This window comes from Nerophis ophidion, linkage group LG18 (genome assembly GCF_033978795.1).
Source record: "Nerophis ophidion isolate RoL-2023_Sa linkage group LG18, RoL_Noph_v1.0, whole genome shotgun sequence".
Lineage (NCBI taxonomy): Eukaryota > Metazoa > Chordata > Actinopteri > Syngnathiformes > Syngnathidae > Nerophis > Nerophis ophidion.
Window position 1 is genome coordinate 47,827,134 of NC_084628.1, and position 16,925 is coordinate 47,844,058.

Below are 16,925 nucleotides of genomic sequence, written 5' to 3' on the forward strand. Positions count from 1 at the left end.
ATATATATATATATATATATATATATATGTATGTACATACATACAGTCATGGTCAAAAGTTTCCATACACTTGTAAATAACATAATGTTATGGCTGTCTTGAGTTTCCAGTAATTTCTATAACTCATATTTTTATTTTTTATTTTATATTTTTTGTGATGGAGAAATTGGAGCACATACTTGACGTTTGGTTGTTTTAGATTAGATTAGATAGTACTTTATTTATTCCGTCAGGAAAGTTCCTTCAGGAAAATTAAAATGTTCAGCACAATCCCATTCAAGATCAGACAAACATTACAGGGAGACAGAACAGGATCGCTGACGGGTCTGCCGGCTTCCAGCGCCCCTTACAAAAAAGATGACATACAGGTAAAGGGGGGGGGATGGGAGAAAAAAATAGAAGATTAAAATAAAATTAAAAAATCGGTGTTAGCCTGGGCCCTGGAGAGGGGGTCCAGACTGAGGCCAAGGGGGAAAAAAACAACTCATAGCCATAGTACACATCCCTCTTCCATGTGTGTAAGAGGGAAACATCATTATGAATTTATTATGGGTCTACTGAAAATGTGAGCAAATCTGTTGGGTCAAAAGTATACGTACAGCAATGTTAATATTTGCTGACATGTCCCTTGGCAAGTTTCACTGCAATAAGGTTCTTTTGGTAGCCATCCACATGCTTCTGGTGGAATTGTTGACCAACCCTCTTGACAAAATTGGTGCAATTCAGCTGAATTTGTTGGTTTTCTTGCATGGATTTGTTTCTTCAGCATTGTCCAGACGTTTGAAGTCAGGACTTTGGGAAGGCCATTCTAAAACCTTCATTCTAGCCATACCACTTCTGACGTGTGTTTGGGGTCATTGTCCTGTTGGAACACCCAACTGTGCCCAAGACCCAACCTCCGAGCTGATGATTTTAGGTTGACCTGAAGAATTTGGAGGTAATCCTCCTCTTTCATTGTCCTCATTTAAAGCAGCAGTTCCATTGGCAGCAAAACAGGCCCAGAGCATAATACTACCACCACCGTGCATGAGCTGGGTAGGGTTCGGAGGTCATCCGACTTAAACTAATCACAGGAATACTGGCAAGGAACCATAGACAGGCATCAAGATTAGACCCATAAGGAGAGGGGGTCTACAAGGAAAGGTTTTCAAAGAACAGTGTTCTGACAGGACAGCAGAATAAAGACATGTGGCATTTCTTCTCCTAGAGCTGCAGTTCTAGTCCGAGGCTCGCTGAAACAAAGTAAAGCTTTTTGTTCGACGATTCTTCTTGACATCTACTTGGCTCATCACCCATTCACGACCATCAAATATACAATAAAACAAAAACCACTTCCAATACTCCGTGAGACCTTTTTTTAAAATGTTTAAAAAAACTTGATACTGTATATTCTTGAATTGCCACCGGGTATATAGTATGCGCCTGCCGGGTCAAACTCGTTTCACAAAATAATTAGTGCATGCTTAGCATTACCGCCGGCTCAGGATTAATGCCGGGTCAAACTCGTTTCGCAGAATATTATTTTTATTAGCGCATGTCTACAATTCAGGCCGGTTCATACTCGTTTCGTGAAATAATTAGCATATGCCTAGAATTTCCACCGGGTCAAACTCGTCACGTCACGAGTGACACTTCACCTGTCATCATTTTCAAAATGGAGGAGGCTGATTTCAATCATTTGAAATCGCATAAAGGGAAGAAGATTAAGAGCTATTCAGTAGGATTTAAGGTCCAAGCTATTGAATATGCTAAAAAGAACAGTAAGCAGCTATGTTTTATTAATATACCGTAGCTGCGTGTGTCAAATATGAGTCATTAAATGACTCCCGCCTCCTGGTGGTAGAGGGCGCTAGTGATCCTTCTTGTGACTACTCGGCTGCAGAAGAAGTGACAACAAGCAGCAAGAGTGTTTGTTTTCTTTCGCTTGCACTTTTAACATGGAGGATTACATATCTAAAAAAGAACAGTTTTCTAAACTGGACTTTCAATCAAAGCAGGAGGTAATAAAGGAAGGTCTCCATTGAGACAGAGACTTTTAAAACTGAAGAAAGATAAGGAAGACTTTTATAAACAAGTTATCAATGCTTTTGATCAGAAGGAGCTGTGCATGGACTTCATTTATAAGTAAAGGTAAGACCATAATAATGTTTTTTTTTCACTAAATGTGTTTTTCAGGATGGTATCCTTACATCACACTCAAATTTTTAAGCGCAGGCCTAAATTTACCGCATGCCTTTGGTAAACGCCGTAGTGAGAAGAGGTTTTAAATCAATTAGCGCCCCGGCGGCAATTCAAGGAAATATTGTATGTCCATGTAGAAAATATATGTTCTTCCGCCCCCAACCATCTGTTTAGTGTTCCAATGACTCCCAAGATCTCCCTTTGTGGACATGAAGAGGCGTCTCAGAGACAAAGGTGGTAGAGAGTCAGCATCCCCGTCTCTCAAGTGAGTCCAAAACGTATCATCAAAGCAGCGTGTGGACATGTTTGCCAGGATCTGATGAAGATTAAAGACGCCAGCCTCCTTTTGAGGATCAGACTTTGTCATGCGAGACGTCCTGCCTGCCCTACCAAGTACATCCTAGACCCAGGCCCTCCCTGGACAAAGTTGGTCTCTGTGTTGGGTTTAGCATGCAGAGTGCTTTAGTTCAGTGTGTGAATGTCATCTCAGTCAGTCGGAGGACAGCTGCAAAGACCTCCTGCCGGGTCGGCTGGCTACAGTGTGAAACCTGACCAAAGACTTGCTCTGTTAACCGTCTTGCAGTTCTGTCATGCACTGGTTTAAGTACCCATGGGAATTTTTTTAAAGACGTTTTTGGAAGGACGTTTTAGAATTGCATAAAAGTGTGGGAGTCCAGTCCATAGTGGATCTAACATAATAGTGAGAGTCCAGTCCATAGTGGATCTAACATAAGAGTGAGAGTCCAGTCCATAGTGGATCTAACATAATAGTGTGAGAGTCCAGTCCATAGTGGATCTAACATAAGAGTGAGAGTCCAGTCCATAGTGGATCCAACATAATAGTGTGAGAGTCCAGTCCATAGTGGATCTAACATAATAGTGAGAGTCCAGTCCATAGTGGATCTAACATAATAGTGTGAGTCCAGTCCATAGTGGATCTAACATAATAGTGAGAGTCCAGTCCATAGTGGATCTAACATAATAGTGAGAGTCCAGTCCATAGTGGATCTAACATAATAGTGAGAGTCCAGTCCATTGTGGATCTAACATAATAGTGAGAGTCCAGTCCATAGTGGACCTAATATAATAGTGAGAGTCCAGTCCATAGTGGATCTAACATAATAGTGAGAGTCCGGTCCATAGTGGATCTAACATAATAGTGAGAGTCCAGTCCATAGTGGATCTAACATAATAGTGAGAGTCCAGTCCATAGTGGATCTAACATAATAGTGAGAGTCCAGTCCATAGTGGATCTAACATAATAGTGAGAGTCCAGTCCATAGTGGATCTAACATAATAGTGAGAGTCCAGTCCATAGTGGATCTAACATAATAGTGAGAGTCCAGTCCATAGTGGGTTCAGCAGGAGATCATCTTGAGTGGAGACGTCCCCAACATTCTATAAAAGTCACAGATACCAGTGTTTCCACGTATATGATCGGTACCTAACAGAACTACACCTAGGATTGGTTATCCGTATTTTTAGTTCATTCCCGGACACCTTCACTCTCCATAAAAACTTAAACATCAGTTTTCTAAGGGTGGCATGGAAGGTGTTCATCCCTAAATCACAAAAAAAGCCTGCTGGCACTACTACGCCTGGGTTTTCCGAGCACGATTCTAAAACAATTATTACATGCAACCTGGAGTTTGCGTGAGTAGTTTAGTTTTCTTTTTTGTGCCTTGTCCCTTTTCTTTGACATATTTCACCAGGGTGCCAAAGTGTTCCAAAATGAAGGAATTAAACAACAGGATAGAGTTTTCAATTTCCGGCCTCTCCTTGGCACTATCGCCACCCGTGAGAGCCACTTTTCAAAGGCATGAGTTCACATAAACTTCCAGTCCTCGCCACGTTTTCCATCTTAAAAGCGTCTCTTGTAATCAGCAGTTTTGTTGTCAAGTTTCCCGATGCAGGGGAGCGCTGTGTCTGATTGTTCTAATGGCTTCTTTTGGGGATAATGACAGCAACTCTGAAAAGTTCCCCATCCCCTTCACCAGCGCTCTCCACTGTGACTTTGATTTAATCAAATTGTCAGACACTTTCTCCAGCAGCATACTAATTCACCTCACAAATGTAATTGCCCCCCCGCCCACCAGCCGCCGTCTGATAAAAGTCTGTTCTTATCAAGGCGGGGATTTGATCCGAGTGGAGCTTCAGTTCCTTGACCTTTCACCTCCTCCTTTCGCTACTTTTCAATGTTTCTTAATACCTTTTGACTCAAAATGTTGTATCTTGAATTTGTCTTTTTCTTTTGTGTGCAGGCCTCAGAGCTGGGAATGGTGTCCATCTTCTACACGTACATCTTCACCTCTCTGGTAAGACCTGCTCTGCTTTTACACTCACAAACACAGTAGAACTGGGGGGTCCAAAGTGCGGACCGGGGGCCAATACCGGCCCGCCACACATTCTGGAAATAATATTGCGAATATAAAAAAAAGAACACTTAAAAAAAGGGACATGAAGAGTAATCTAATGAGAAAATGTTGCAATGTTGACACAAAGCTGCCATGGAGGCTGTTTTTTTTTTCTTTTGTCTTTCTTTGATTTTCTTTTTTTGCCATTGCTCAAAAAAAAAAGAAAGAATAATCTATGTAAGTATTTCACTTTAAAATAGGTAGATAGATAGATAGATAGATAGTACTTTATTGATTCCTTCAGGAAAATTAAAATTCCAGCAGCAGTGTACAGAGTTGAGATCAATTTTTTTTTTAAAAATAAAAAGTAAATAATGGGGGTTTAAAAGGAAACAAAATAGAGAAATATTACAAAAAGAATAAAAACAATGGGAATAACAATATAACAGTAAAATAAGAATATAACAAGACAAAGTAGGCAGTAGTGACCAAAATGTTTTGTGTTGTAAATATTGCGTATATTTTGTGGTTACCATACAGAAAATATCAAAGTTTTCTTTGACAAAAGAACATAAAACAAACATATGTTCAAACTTATGTTACTTATGTTTTGAGAGTAAAATAAAAACCTAATAAAAATGTATCACTTTATGAGTTGGGCAACCTTTGCATCCCAAATATATTTATTGCTATTTATTTATCTTTTCACTGTTATTACTCAAACAATATAAAGTAATTAAAATCAATCAACTTACTTATACAGCCCTAGATCACTAGTGTCTCAAAGGGCTGCACAAACTACTATGACATCCTCGGTAGGCCCACATAAGGGCAAAATCAATGGTGTATAAACTGAACTTGTTGTGTTTGGAGGAAGAAGAATACTGAGTTGCACTCTAAGAACACCACACCTACTGTGAAGCATGGGGGTGGAAACGTCATGCTTTGAGGCTGTTTTTCTGCTAAGGGGACACGTGTTAAGGAAAGAATGAATAGGGCCATGTATCGTGAGATCCATCCATTTTTTACCGCTTATTCTCTTTTGAGGTTGCGGGGGGTGCTGGCGCCTATCTCAGCTACAATCGGGCGGAAGGCGGGGTACACCCTGGACAAGTCGCCACCTCATCACAGGGCCAACACAGATAGACAGACAACATTCACACACTAGGGACCATTTAGTGTTGCCAATCAACCTATCCCCAGGTGCATGTCTTTGGAGGTGGGAGGGGCCTATCCCCAGGTGCATGTCTTTGGAGGTGGGAGGGGCCTATCCCCAGGTGCATGTTTTTGGACAAAATCATGAGATTTTGAGCCAAAACCATCCTTCCATCAGTGGGAGCTTTGGATGGTTGACCAAATACTTATTTTCCATCAAAATTTACTCATAAATTCTTTGAAATTCCTACAATGTGAATTCCTGGATTTTTTTTCACAGTTGAAGTGTACCTATGATGGAAATTACAGAACTCTGTCATCATTTTAAGTGGGAGAACTTGCACAATCGCTGGCTGACTAAATACTTTTTTGACCCACTGTGTATATATATATATATATATATATATATATATATATATATATGTATATATATATGTATATATATATATATATATATATATATATATATATATATATATATATATATATATATGTATATATATATGTATATATATATATATATATATATATATATATATATATATATATATATATATATATATATATTAGGACTGTGAATATTTGGGTGTCCCACAATTCGATTCAATATCGATTCTTTGGGTCACGATTCAATAATATATCGATTTTTTTCGATTCGATTCGATTTTCGGTTAAAAAACGATATTTTTCCGATTCAAAAGGATTGTGTATTCATTCAATACATAGATTTCAGCAGGATCTACCCCAGTCTGCTGACATGCTAGCAGAGTAGTGGATGTTTGTAAAAAGCTTTTATAATTGTAAAGGACAATGTTTTATCAACTGATTGCAAGAATGTAAATTTGTTTGAACTATTAAAGGAAGCAAAAATAAGACTTATTTTATCTTTGTGCAAACATTGGACACAGTGTGTTGTCCAGCTTATGAGATGCCATGCAAGTGTAAGCCACTGTGACACTATTGTTCTTTTTTATTATTTTTATAAATGTCTAATGATAATGTCAATGAGGGATTTTTTAAATTATAACTAATATTGATACTATTGTTGATAATATTCATTTTTGTTTCACTACTTTTGGTTTGTTCTGTGTGGTGTTTGTGTCTCCTCTCAATTGTTCTGTTTATTGCAGTTCTGAGTGTTGCTGGGTCAGGTTTGGTTTTGGAATTGGATTGCATTGTTATGGTATTGCTGTGTAGTGCTTTGTTGGATTGATTAAAAAATAAATAAAAATAAAAATCAATTTTTAAAAAATGAGAATGGATTCTGAATTGCACAACGTAAACGGTTGGATTCGTATTCGAATCGATTTTTCCCCACATACTAATATATATATATAGATATAAATATATAAATGATAAATGAGTTGTACTTGTATAGCGCTTTTCTACCTTCAAGGTACTCAAAGCGCTTTGACACTACTTCCACATTTACCCATTCACACACACATTCACACACTGATGGAGGGAGCTGCCATGCAAGGCGCTAACCAGCACCCATCAGGAGCAAGGGTGAAGTGTCTTGCTCAGGACACAACGGACGTGACGAGGTTGGTACTAGGTGGGGATTGAACCAGGGACCCTCGGGTTGCGCACGGCCACTCTTCCACTGCGCCACACCGTATATGAGTTTTGTATGTCCATATTAGCCTGAGCATCTCCAATCTTATCTGTTCTCAAAGCTAAGCAGTGTCTGGCCTGGTTAGTACTTGGATGGGAGACTGCCTAGGAATACCAGGTGCTTTTGACCCTTTGGACTCTTAAGTTCCTTTTTTTTTTTTTCACTCCCTGTTTTGTTACCATGACAACCAATCAGTTCACCTGTCTTGTCTCACACCTGTTTTCACTTATCATGTTCATTATTTAAGCCACAGTTACCAGTTGGTCAGTCTGGCAACATCACCTCATTCACGCCCTCAATTATCTGCTTCATGCCTTGCAATGCTGTCCATTTTGTAGGTTTTTGTTATTCATGCCACTGCGCAAGTGTTTTTGCTTCATATTTATAGTTTATAGCCTTTGTGCTAGTCTTTTGTTTCATAGCCCAAGTTTTGTACTTCCATTGTGAGCGCTTTTTGTTTGTTCCTGTTTTTAGTTTATTAGTGTTAAAATAAAGATGTCTTTACCTTCACGCCGTTTCCACTCCATTCGCTTTGCACCTCGGGAAAACAAACCAAGACCAAGTCCTAGCCTGACACACATATATATATATATACATATATATATATATATATATATATATATATATATATATATATATATATATATATATATATATATATATATATACATTATATATACATATATATATATATGTATATGTATATATATATATATATATATATATATATATATATATATCCATTTTTCATTTTGGGGTGGTGGGGGGCGCTTGTGCCCATCTGAGCTACTATCAGGTGGAATGCGGAGTACACCCTGGACAAGTCGCCACCTCATCGCAGGGCTATATATATGGTTACTTTTCCTTTCGGCCCCTGGCCCAAATTTTTTTAGCCCTACGCGGCCCACCTAGTCCAAAAGTTTGGACACCTCTGATCTAGAACATAAAAAAAACAAAAAAACGTTGACAACATTCTAAAAATGTTTTGTCAACATTAATAACGCCCTCTAGACCAGGGGTAGGGAACCTATGGCTCTAGAACCAGATGTGGCTCTTTTGATGACTGCATCTGGCTCTCAGACAAATCTTAGCTGACATTGCTTAACGCGATAATTATGAATAATTTTACTGGTAATCACAGTGCTAAAAATAACGTGCAAAATATAAAACATTCTCATGCATTTATATCCATCCATCCGTTTTCTACCGCACCTGTTCAAGAAGTCGCATTAATGGTAAGAAGTATTTTATGTCAACCTGTTCATAAACTATTTTCTTCATTACTTTCAAAATGGAACTGAGAATAGAAACAGGTCTGTAGTTACCAGGTTCTAATTTGCTTCCTTTTTTATAAAGGGGGGTTACACTTGCTATCTTGAAATCCTTGGCTACTTGGCCTTGTTTGATTGAGAGGTTTATTATATGAGTGAATATTGGGTCAATGGTGGTGGCAGAGTCCATGAGGAATCTGGAGGGGAATGATGCACTGGGGTCAGAAAGGATGCAGTCAGTGAGGGGACACTGGTGCTTCATTGCTTCATTGCTTCATTGCTTCATTACACCCTGCCTGAGACGCAGCGACGGGAGGAGATTATTTATGCATGGAAACAAAAGGCTGCAAAGACATGTTTCAAGGGGCTGGAAGATGGACATCGCCCACTTGTCGTAATGAGACATAAATCAGCTTGAAATGAATCGTCTCCACTGTGCTATTAAGGGAAAGTGTTTTGAACCTCATTAACTTCCACTGTGGAACAATTAAAGGGGACGCTTTACGATGGCAAGCTTTTACTTTGAGTTCGCCGGCAATAGGAGGACAGTGGGAGTGCATTTCCGTCCTTATGGTTACAGTCGATAATCAAGGTCCTGTAAATGTGAATATGTGAGTGTTATATGTCTAGAACAGGGGTCGGGAACCTTTTTGGCAGAGAGGCCATGAAAGCCAAATATTTCAAAATGTATTTCCGTGAGAGCCATATCATATTTTTAACACTGAATACAAGTAAATGTGTGCATTTTTAAGTAAGACCAACATTTTAGAGTATAATAGGTCTCTTATTCTTTTTCATAACATTGTTATTCTGAAGCTAACCAATAATAAATCAAATGTCATGTCTGTTGATCATGTTTTTGTTTGGCCATGTGCTGTTTGTCCTTTGGACTCTTTTAAGTTCCTGTTTTTTTTCCACTCCCTTGTCTGGTTTCCTTGGTTACTCATTTTGTCCACCTGTCTCTGGTGGACAAAATGCCCGCTCACCTGCTTCCCGAGCACTAATCAGAGGCAGTATTTAAGCTCGTATTTGCCAGTCAGTCGCCCTGTGCTGACTTGTTTCATGCCTTGCCAAGTAAGTTTTGTTTGATTTATGTTCTTAGTCTGTTTATGCGTTAGCTTTTTTCTTCAGCCCAAGTTGTGCCTCTGCTGTGAGCCATTTTTGTTTGTACATTTTTTTTTGTTCAAATTAAATCATGTTTTTACCTAAATGCCATGTCCCGAGTAGTCCGTCTGCCTTCCTGGGAGAACGACCCCACAGCAAGCTGCAACCCCCGGGCCCCCATCGTGACATAAAATACTTCTTACCATTAATGCGACTTCTTGAACAGGTGCGGTAGAAAACGGATGGATGGATATAAATGCATGAGAATGTTTTACATTTTGCGCGTTATTTTTAGCACTGTGATTACCAGCGAAATTATTCATAATTATCGCGTTAAGCAATGTCAGCTAAGATTTATCTGAGAGCCAGATGCAGTCATCAAAAGAGCCGCATCTGGCTCTAGAGCCATAGGTTCCCTACCCCTGCCATAGGTGAAGGGTATTTCACAAATCAGTTAAAACAAAAACAAAAAAACAGAGGTAGCATTTCTGAGCCAATTATTTTAGGCTTCTTTAAAAAAAAAAATTTTAAAATGGTGCAGTCATCATCAAAAAACAAATAAGGACCTTTCCCGGCAAAACTCGAACCAACACTTCCTGTCAACAGCGTCACTTCCCTATCTTCCCCGGAAGTCCCGCCCCCCAACCAAAGCCATTGGCTTACACCCCATAGCCAGCCGCTACAATATTTACAGCTAGAACTCACCAACTCCAGTAATATATGTACGGTAACTTAACCCTGGACGTACATTGAAAATACACACAACCCTAATTCAAAATGCCGGACAATCGAGGCATTTAAAAAAAAAAAACACCCGGACATCCCAGCAAAAGAGGACAAGTCCGGGGAAAAGAGGACGTATGGTCAGCCTACCGTATTTCTCGGACTATAAGTGTCAAAGTTTGTTGGTGAAGAACCCCGAAATGCGGAGAAGGAGGCAGGCATAATGCAGGTAAACATGATTTAATCTTTCATTACTAAAACAAGAACACAACCAAAAGGTTACAAACAAAAAGCGCGCACAAGGCGGGATAACAAACTAAAATAGCTAGCATGGGAGCTGGAAGATAACGAGCCTATTGTGGAAGCTAGCAGGTCGCGAGCAGGAAACAGAAGTCGTTACTTGTAGCAAACTGAAAACAGGGAACTAAAGACTGCAAAGAAGCTACAAACTGTTACCAAAATATATCTTACCGCTACGCTGCAATGACAAGACACGACACAACACGACAGGAGCGACAATACATGACAATAATCCAGCACAGACTAAAGGAGAAAACCGGTCTAAATAAGAGCGGGCTGATTGACGCCAGGTGCGGCCAGGTGCCAATCAGCCGCAGCTGAGGGGACACAGCCCCCAGGGAGAAAGAAAGGAAACCAATAAAATAAGAGTGACAGGAAACACTACGCACGCAGAGGAAACAAAGAGAAATGCAGAGGAAAAAACTAAAACATAGTCAAACAGTCAGGGACAAACCTGACAATAAGTCGCAGTTTTTTTCACAGTTTGGCCGGGGGTGCGACTTATACTCAGGAGGGACTAATGTGGGGAATATTAACACATTACCGTAAAATATCAAATAATATTAGTTATCTCATTCACGTAAGAGACTAGACGTATAAGATTTCATGGGATTTATGGATGAGGAGTGAGAGATAGTTTGGTAAAGGTATAGCATGTTCTATATGTTATAGTTATTTGAATGACTCTTACCATAATATGTTAGGTTAACATAGCAGTTGCTTATTTATGCCTCATATAACCTACACTTATTCAGCCTGTTCTTCACTATTCTTTATTTATTTTTAATTGCCTTTCAAATGTCTATTCTTGGTGTTGGGTTTTATCAGATACATTTCCCCAAAAAATGCGACTTAGAAATGTTTTTTTCTTCATTACGCATTTTCAGCAGGTGCGGCTTATACTCCGAAAAATACGGTATGTTAGATCCACAATGGACTGGACTCTTACTGTTATGTTGGATCCACTATGGACTGGACTTTCACTATTATGTTAGATCCACTATGGACTGGACTCTTACTATTATGTTAGATCCACTATGGACTGGACTCTTACTGTTATGTTAGATCCACTATGGACTGGACTTTCACTATTATGTTAGATCCACTATGGACTGGACTCTTACTATTATGTTGGATCCACTATGGACTGGACTCTTACTGTTATGTTAGATCCACTATGGACTGGACTCTTACTGTTATGTTAGATCCACTATGGACTGGACTCTTACTGTTATGTTAGATCCACTATGGACTGGACTCTCACTATTATGTTAGATCCACTATGGACTGGACTCTCACACTATTATGTTAGATCCACTATGGACTGGACTTTCACTATTATGTTAGATCCACTATGGACTGGACTCTTACTATTATGTTAGATCCACTATGGACTGGACTCTCACTATTTTGTTAGATCCACTATGGACTGGACTTTCACTATTATGTTAGATCCACTATGGACTGGACTCTTACTATTATGTTAGATCCACTATGGACTGGACTCTCACACTATTATGTTAGATCCACTATGGACTGGACTCTCACTATTATGTTAGATCCACTATGGACTGGACTCTCACTATTATGTTAGATCCACTATGGACTGGACTCACACTATTATGTTAGATCCACTATGGACTGGAGTCTCACACTATTATGTAAGATCCACTATGGACTGGACTCTCACTATTATGTTAGATCCACTATGGACTGGACTCTCACTATTATGTTAGATCCACTATGGACTGAACTCTCACTATTATATTAGATCCACTACGGACTAGATTTTCACAATATTATATTCGATCCACTATGGACTGGACTCTCACTATTATGTTAGATCCACTATGGACTGGACTCTCACACTATTATGTTAGATCCACTATGGACTCCGCAAAATACGGTATTTTACTTTTGCAATACTTTTTTTCGATACTCTTTTATATTATCTCATTCTGAGGTGGCAGGTGTACCCCGCCTATCGCCCGAATGCAGCTGAGATAGGCTCCAGCGAGCCCCCGCCACCCCAAAAGGGACAAGCGGTAGAAAATGGATGGATTATTTAATTCAGTGGCAGGCCATTTTTTTGTACCAGGCATCCAATACACAATGAATTTTCCCTCAATATAATAATAAATGATCATAAAAAATGTTGGTAATGAAAATCATATATCGTATTGACTTGGATATGAATACTTTTTCCCACTAAAGAAAAACCTACAGTTCTCCCCTTGCCACAGACTTGTTTTGTAAATAACATTAGATTAGATTAAATTATATTAGATTAGATTAGTTTTGTGACAGTTGCTTGCTGTTGTGCGGGTTCCAAGGACCGCTCAGTAAGGACATTTCTTTTGCAGGTTTGACTCTTGTTTATTTTGCAATAAAGAAAGAAGTTTTTTGCGCCGTCGTCGCTCCCACTGCTCGCTCCTCCGGCTCGCTCTTCAGCCGCCCCCGTCGTGGTCTGCGTCTTGCTCTCTCTCGCTTCCATTCCTCATCCACTGCTGCAGGATCTCCGACTCATTCTGCCCCGATCTTTCCTCATTCTCCCCTTTTATACATCGTGAGGAACTAGGTTAATTGTGTACTGGTGCGTGATCCACACACCTGCACATGACTGCGGCGTCGCTCCCGGCAAGCCCCGCCTCTCCGCTCGGCCGTATTCTCCGCCTCCTCGCCGCCATCTTTGGCCGGGTCCCTGCATGCCCTGCCCCGCTGCTCGTTCGCGGGCTCCGCCTCTTCACAAGTTTTTTTCAAAGGGCACAATGCAATTCCAAACACATGATTTACATGGTAAAAAATTTAAAAGAAAAAGTAAAGAAAGAGAAAGAAAAATAAAAAAAGCACTCACTACATATACAATATGATAAAAAATAAAATACAACAACACAACATAACATGCATCAAAACAGGCTCATCCTTTAGTGTTGGCAGCTGTAGGCGTTGACATGCCACATTTTCTATTTTTAAATATTTTTTCAAAGCATATTCCAAAACATTTTTGGTCCTACTTTTTCAAATTTTCAAGCATAAAATGGCAAAAAAAAACTAAAAATAGCAATACTACAGTAGTATTAGCCAAACTAATATTTTTAGACTGTTCAGTATCGTGGTTCCTGATTGGCTCACACTCGGCAGTATTACTGTATTGCCGTGTTTTTCAACCTTTTTTCAGCCGAGGCACATTTTTTGCGCTGAAAAAATCTGAAGGCACACCACCGGCAGAAATCATTAAAAAACTATACTCAGTTGACGGTAAAAAGTCGTTGTCGCATTTGTTGGGTATGACTTTAAAGCATAACCACTATAGCTCTTGTCTCAAAGTAGGTGTACTGTCACCACCTGTCACATCACACCCTGACTTATTTTTGTCAGGTAAGATCTGTGACGAACCCCAAGATACAGAGAAGGCGGCAGGCATTGCGCAGGAAAACACGATTTAATCTTTAAAAATGAAAAAACACAAACCAGGAACTAGGAACAGCCAAACTGGAGTAGTAGTGACAAGAGGTAACGACAATAATCCAGCTTTGACTGGAGGGTAAGGCAGGTTTGAATATGAGTGGGCTGATTGACACCAGGTGTGGCCAGGTGCCAATCAGCCACAGATGAGGTGAAACAGCGCTCAGGGAGAAAAGCAGGAAATGACCAAAATAAAAGCGCTGACAGGAAACAAAGACATACACAGAAGAAAAACTAAAACAAAACCAAACTGTCAGGGACAGGCCTGACAATGTTGTGTTGTTTGCTGTTTTCCTGTGTGTAGTGTTTTAGTTCTTCTATTTAGGTGACTTTTTCTTTTTTCTTGGTATTTTCCTGGAGCAGTTTCATGTCTTCCTTTGAGCGATATTTCCCGCATCGGCTTTGTTTTAGCGATCAAGAATATTTTTAGTTGTTTTTATCCTTCTTTGTGAGGACATTGTTGATGGTCATGTTACGTTCGGATGTACATTGCGGACGCCATCTTTGCTCCACAGTAAGTCTTTGCTGTCGTCCAGCATTCTGTTTTAGTTTATTTTGTAGCCCGTTCAGTTTTAGTGTCGTTCTGCATAGCCTTCCCTAAGCTTCAATGCCTTTTCTCAGGGGCAGTCACCTTTTGTTTATTTTTGGTTTAAGCATTAGACACCTTTTACCTGCACCCTGCCTCCCGCTGTATCCGACATCTACAAAGCAATTGAGCAGTGGCTTTGGGTCATGACCGAAAGGACAAAATCATGGGTACTAGCGGCCGAAATGAGTTTCCTCCGCCGGGTGGCGGGTCTCTCCCTTAGAGATAGGGTGAGAAGCTCTGCCACCCGGGAGGAACTCAAAGTAAAGCAGTTGCTCCTCCACATGGAGAGGAGCCAGATGAGGTGGTTCGGGCACCTGGTCAGGATGCCACCTGAATGCCGTGTGTAATGTTCTATATTTTCAATGGCGCATTTGAGATGTTGGAGTTGTTTACTAGAGACCCATCATAATGCAGGTCACACTTATCTCTTATGTTTGACTGCCATCTACTGGTCACACTTATAGTTACACCAGGTACCAAATGAAATAGCTTCGGGGTTGGGTGGTTCAGGCATCTGGTCAGGATGCCACCCAAACGCCTCCCGAGGGAGGTGTTTCGGGTATGTCTGACCGGTAGGAGGCCACGGGGAAGACCCAGGACACGTTGGGAAGACTATGTCTCCCGCCTGCCCTGCATGTGTGGAGCTGGACGAAGTGGCAGGGGAGAGGGAAGTCTGGGCTTCCCTGCTTGGGCTGCTGCCTCCGCGACCCGACCTTGGACAAGCAGAAGAAAATGGATGGATTGAAAAAGGAGAAGCAAAAATAAATGCACCGCTTCCTTGAGAAGGTTATTGTCAACGACTTTCCCTGTCGTTTGGGTTCCATGGACCACTCAGGAAGGATATTGCTTAGAGCAGGTTTGACTCTTTTTATTTTTTCCGCCTCGCTCGTCAGCCGCCCCTGTCGTCACCAGCGTCTTGCTCTTTCTCTCTTTCGCTCCTCATCCACTGCTGCAGGCTCTCCAACTCCTTCTGCCCCGATCTCTCCTCCTTCTAATAAAAATAAATAATAATAATACATTTTATTTGGTACAGCGCTTTTCTGAGCACTCAAATACGCTTTACAGGATAAAAAAAGAATGCAGCGTAAGGAGAAATGTTAATTGTTTCACGGTGTGCGAGCCACGCAACTGATCTCGCTCGTAGCGTCGCTCCCGGCACGCCCCGCCTCTCCGCTCAGCCGCATTCTCCGCCTCCTTGCCGCCATCTTGGTCAGGGCTCCAGGGTGCCCTGCCCCGCTGCGCCTCTCCACAGTTATGTTGCGTTAAATATACATGAAAGGTAACAGATGATAGAATGTTAATTCATACACAACTGAAAAGCTTATGAATCTAAAATTTGCTATTGATGAACAACTGCATGGTTTCTCCCAGACTTACGACTGCAAATTAGCTTGTTTCATCCTCTCAGTATTGTCTCTCATTCGTCTCCTTTTTTTGTTTGTTTGTTTCCTCCAAGTATTGCCTCCTTCCTTCTGTTTTACCGCTGCAGACAATTCATTTATCTCCACCCCTGACGTCCCTGACTAACGATGTGCCGCGGCGCGCCCCGGCCTAATCTGTTTCCCTTGAATCGTCTCAAGACACGCTCATCAACGTCCTGCCACTGCTAACCTGTCAAGCTGAGCTTTTTTTTTTGTTTTTCTTCTTTGTCTCGTGTTTTTGATCTGTTTTGATTGGTTTTCTTGAATTTTTCATGATGGGAAAATACGGTTTCAGTTTCAGTATATTTTCAGTCCAACAAAAACATATTCAAACATGGATCACGAGTCAAAAATGAATAACATGACTGAAACAAGCAGAAGCAAAAAAGCTTATATGCCCAACATAAAAATTTTTGCATTCAATTAAGTTACCTTTTCTAATAATTTTGTATTACAAAAAGAAATATAGTCACTCAGCATTTACATTTAAGTTGCCCTTTAACAAATAATACAAAAAAATGTACTTACACACATGCACTTTTTTGTAAATAAACATACATACCTTCTAAATACAACATTTAAACAAACAAACATACATTTCTAGTTCACATAACTTTTTAAAATACATTGTGACATGTTCTTTTTTAAATTAAATACTGAGTCCATCCATCCATCCATCCATCCATCTTCTTCCGCTTATCCGAGGTCGGGTCGCGGGGGCAGCAGCCTAAGCATGGAAGCCCA

At 40.3% G+C, this 16,925-nt stretch overlaps 1 protein-coding gene across 1 annotated transcript in view; it reads left to right on the forward strand.

The window, feature by feature from the left end:
- The window catches only part of grik4 (glutamate receptor, ionotropic, kainate 4), a 1,015,986-nt gene that overhangs the window by 726,355 nt on the left and 272,706 nt on the right, over positions 1-16,925 (forward strand). The window contains 1 exon segment of the mRNA XM_061878268.1: positions 4,443-4,496. Coding sequence (XP_061734252.1) covers positions 4,443-4,496 — 54 coding nt within the window.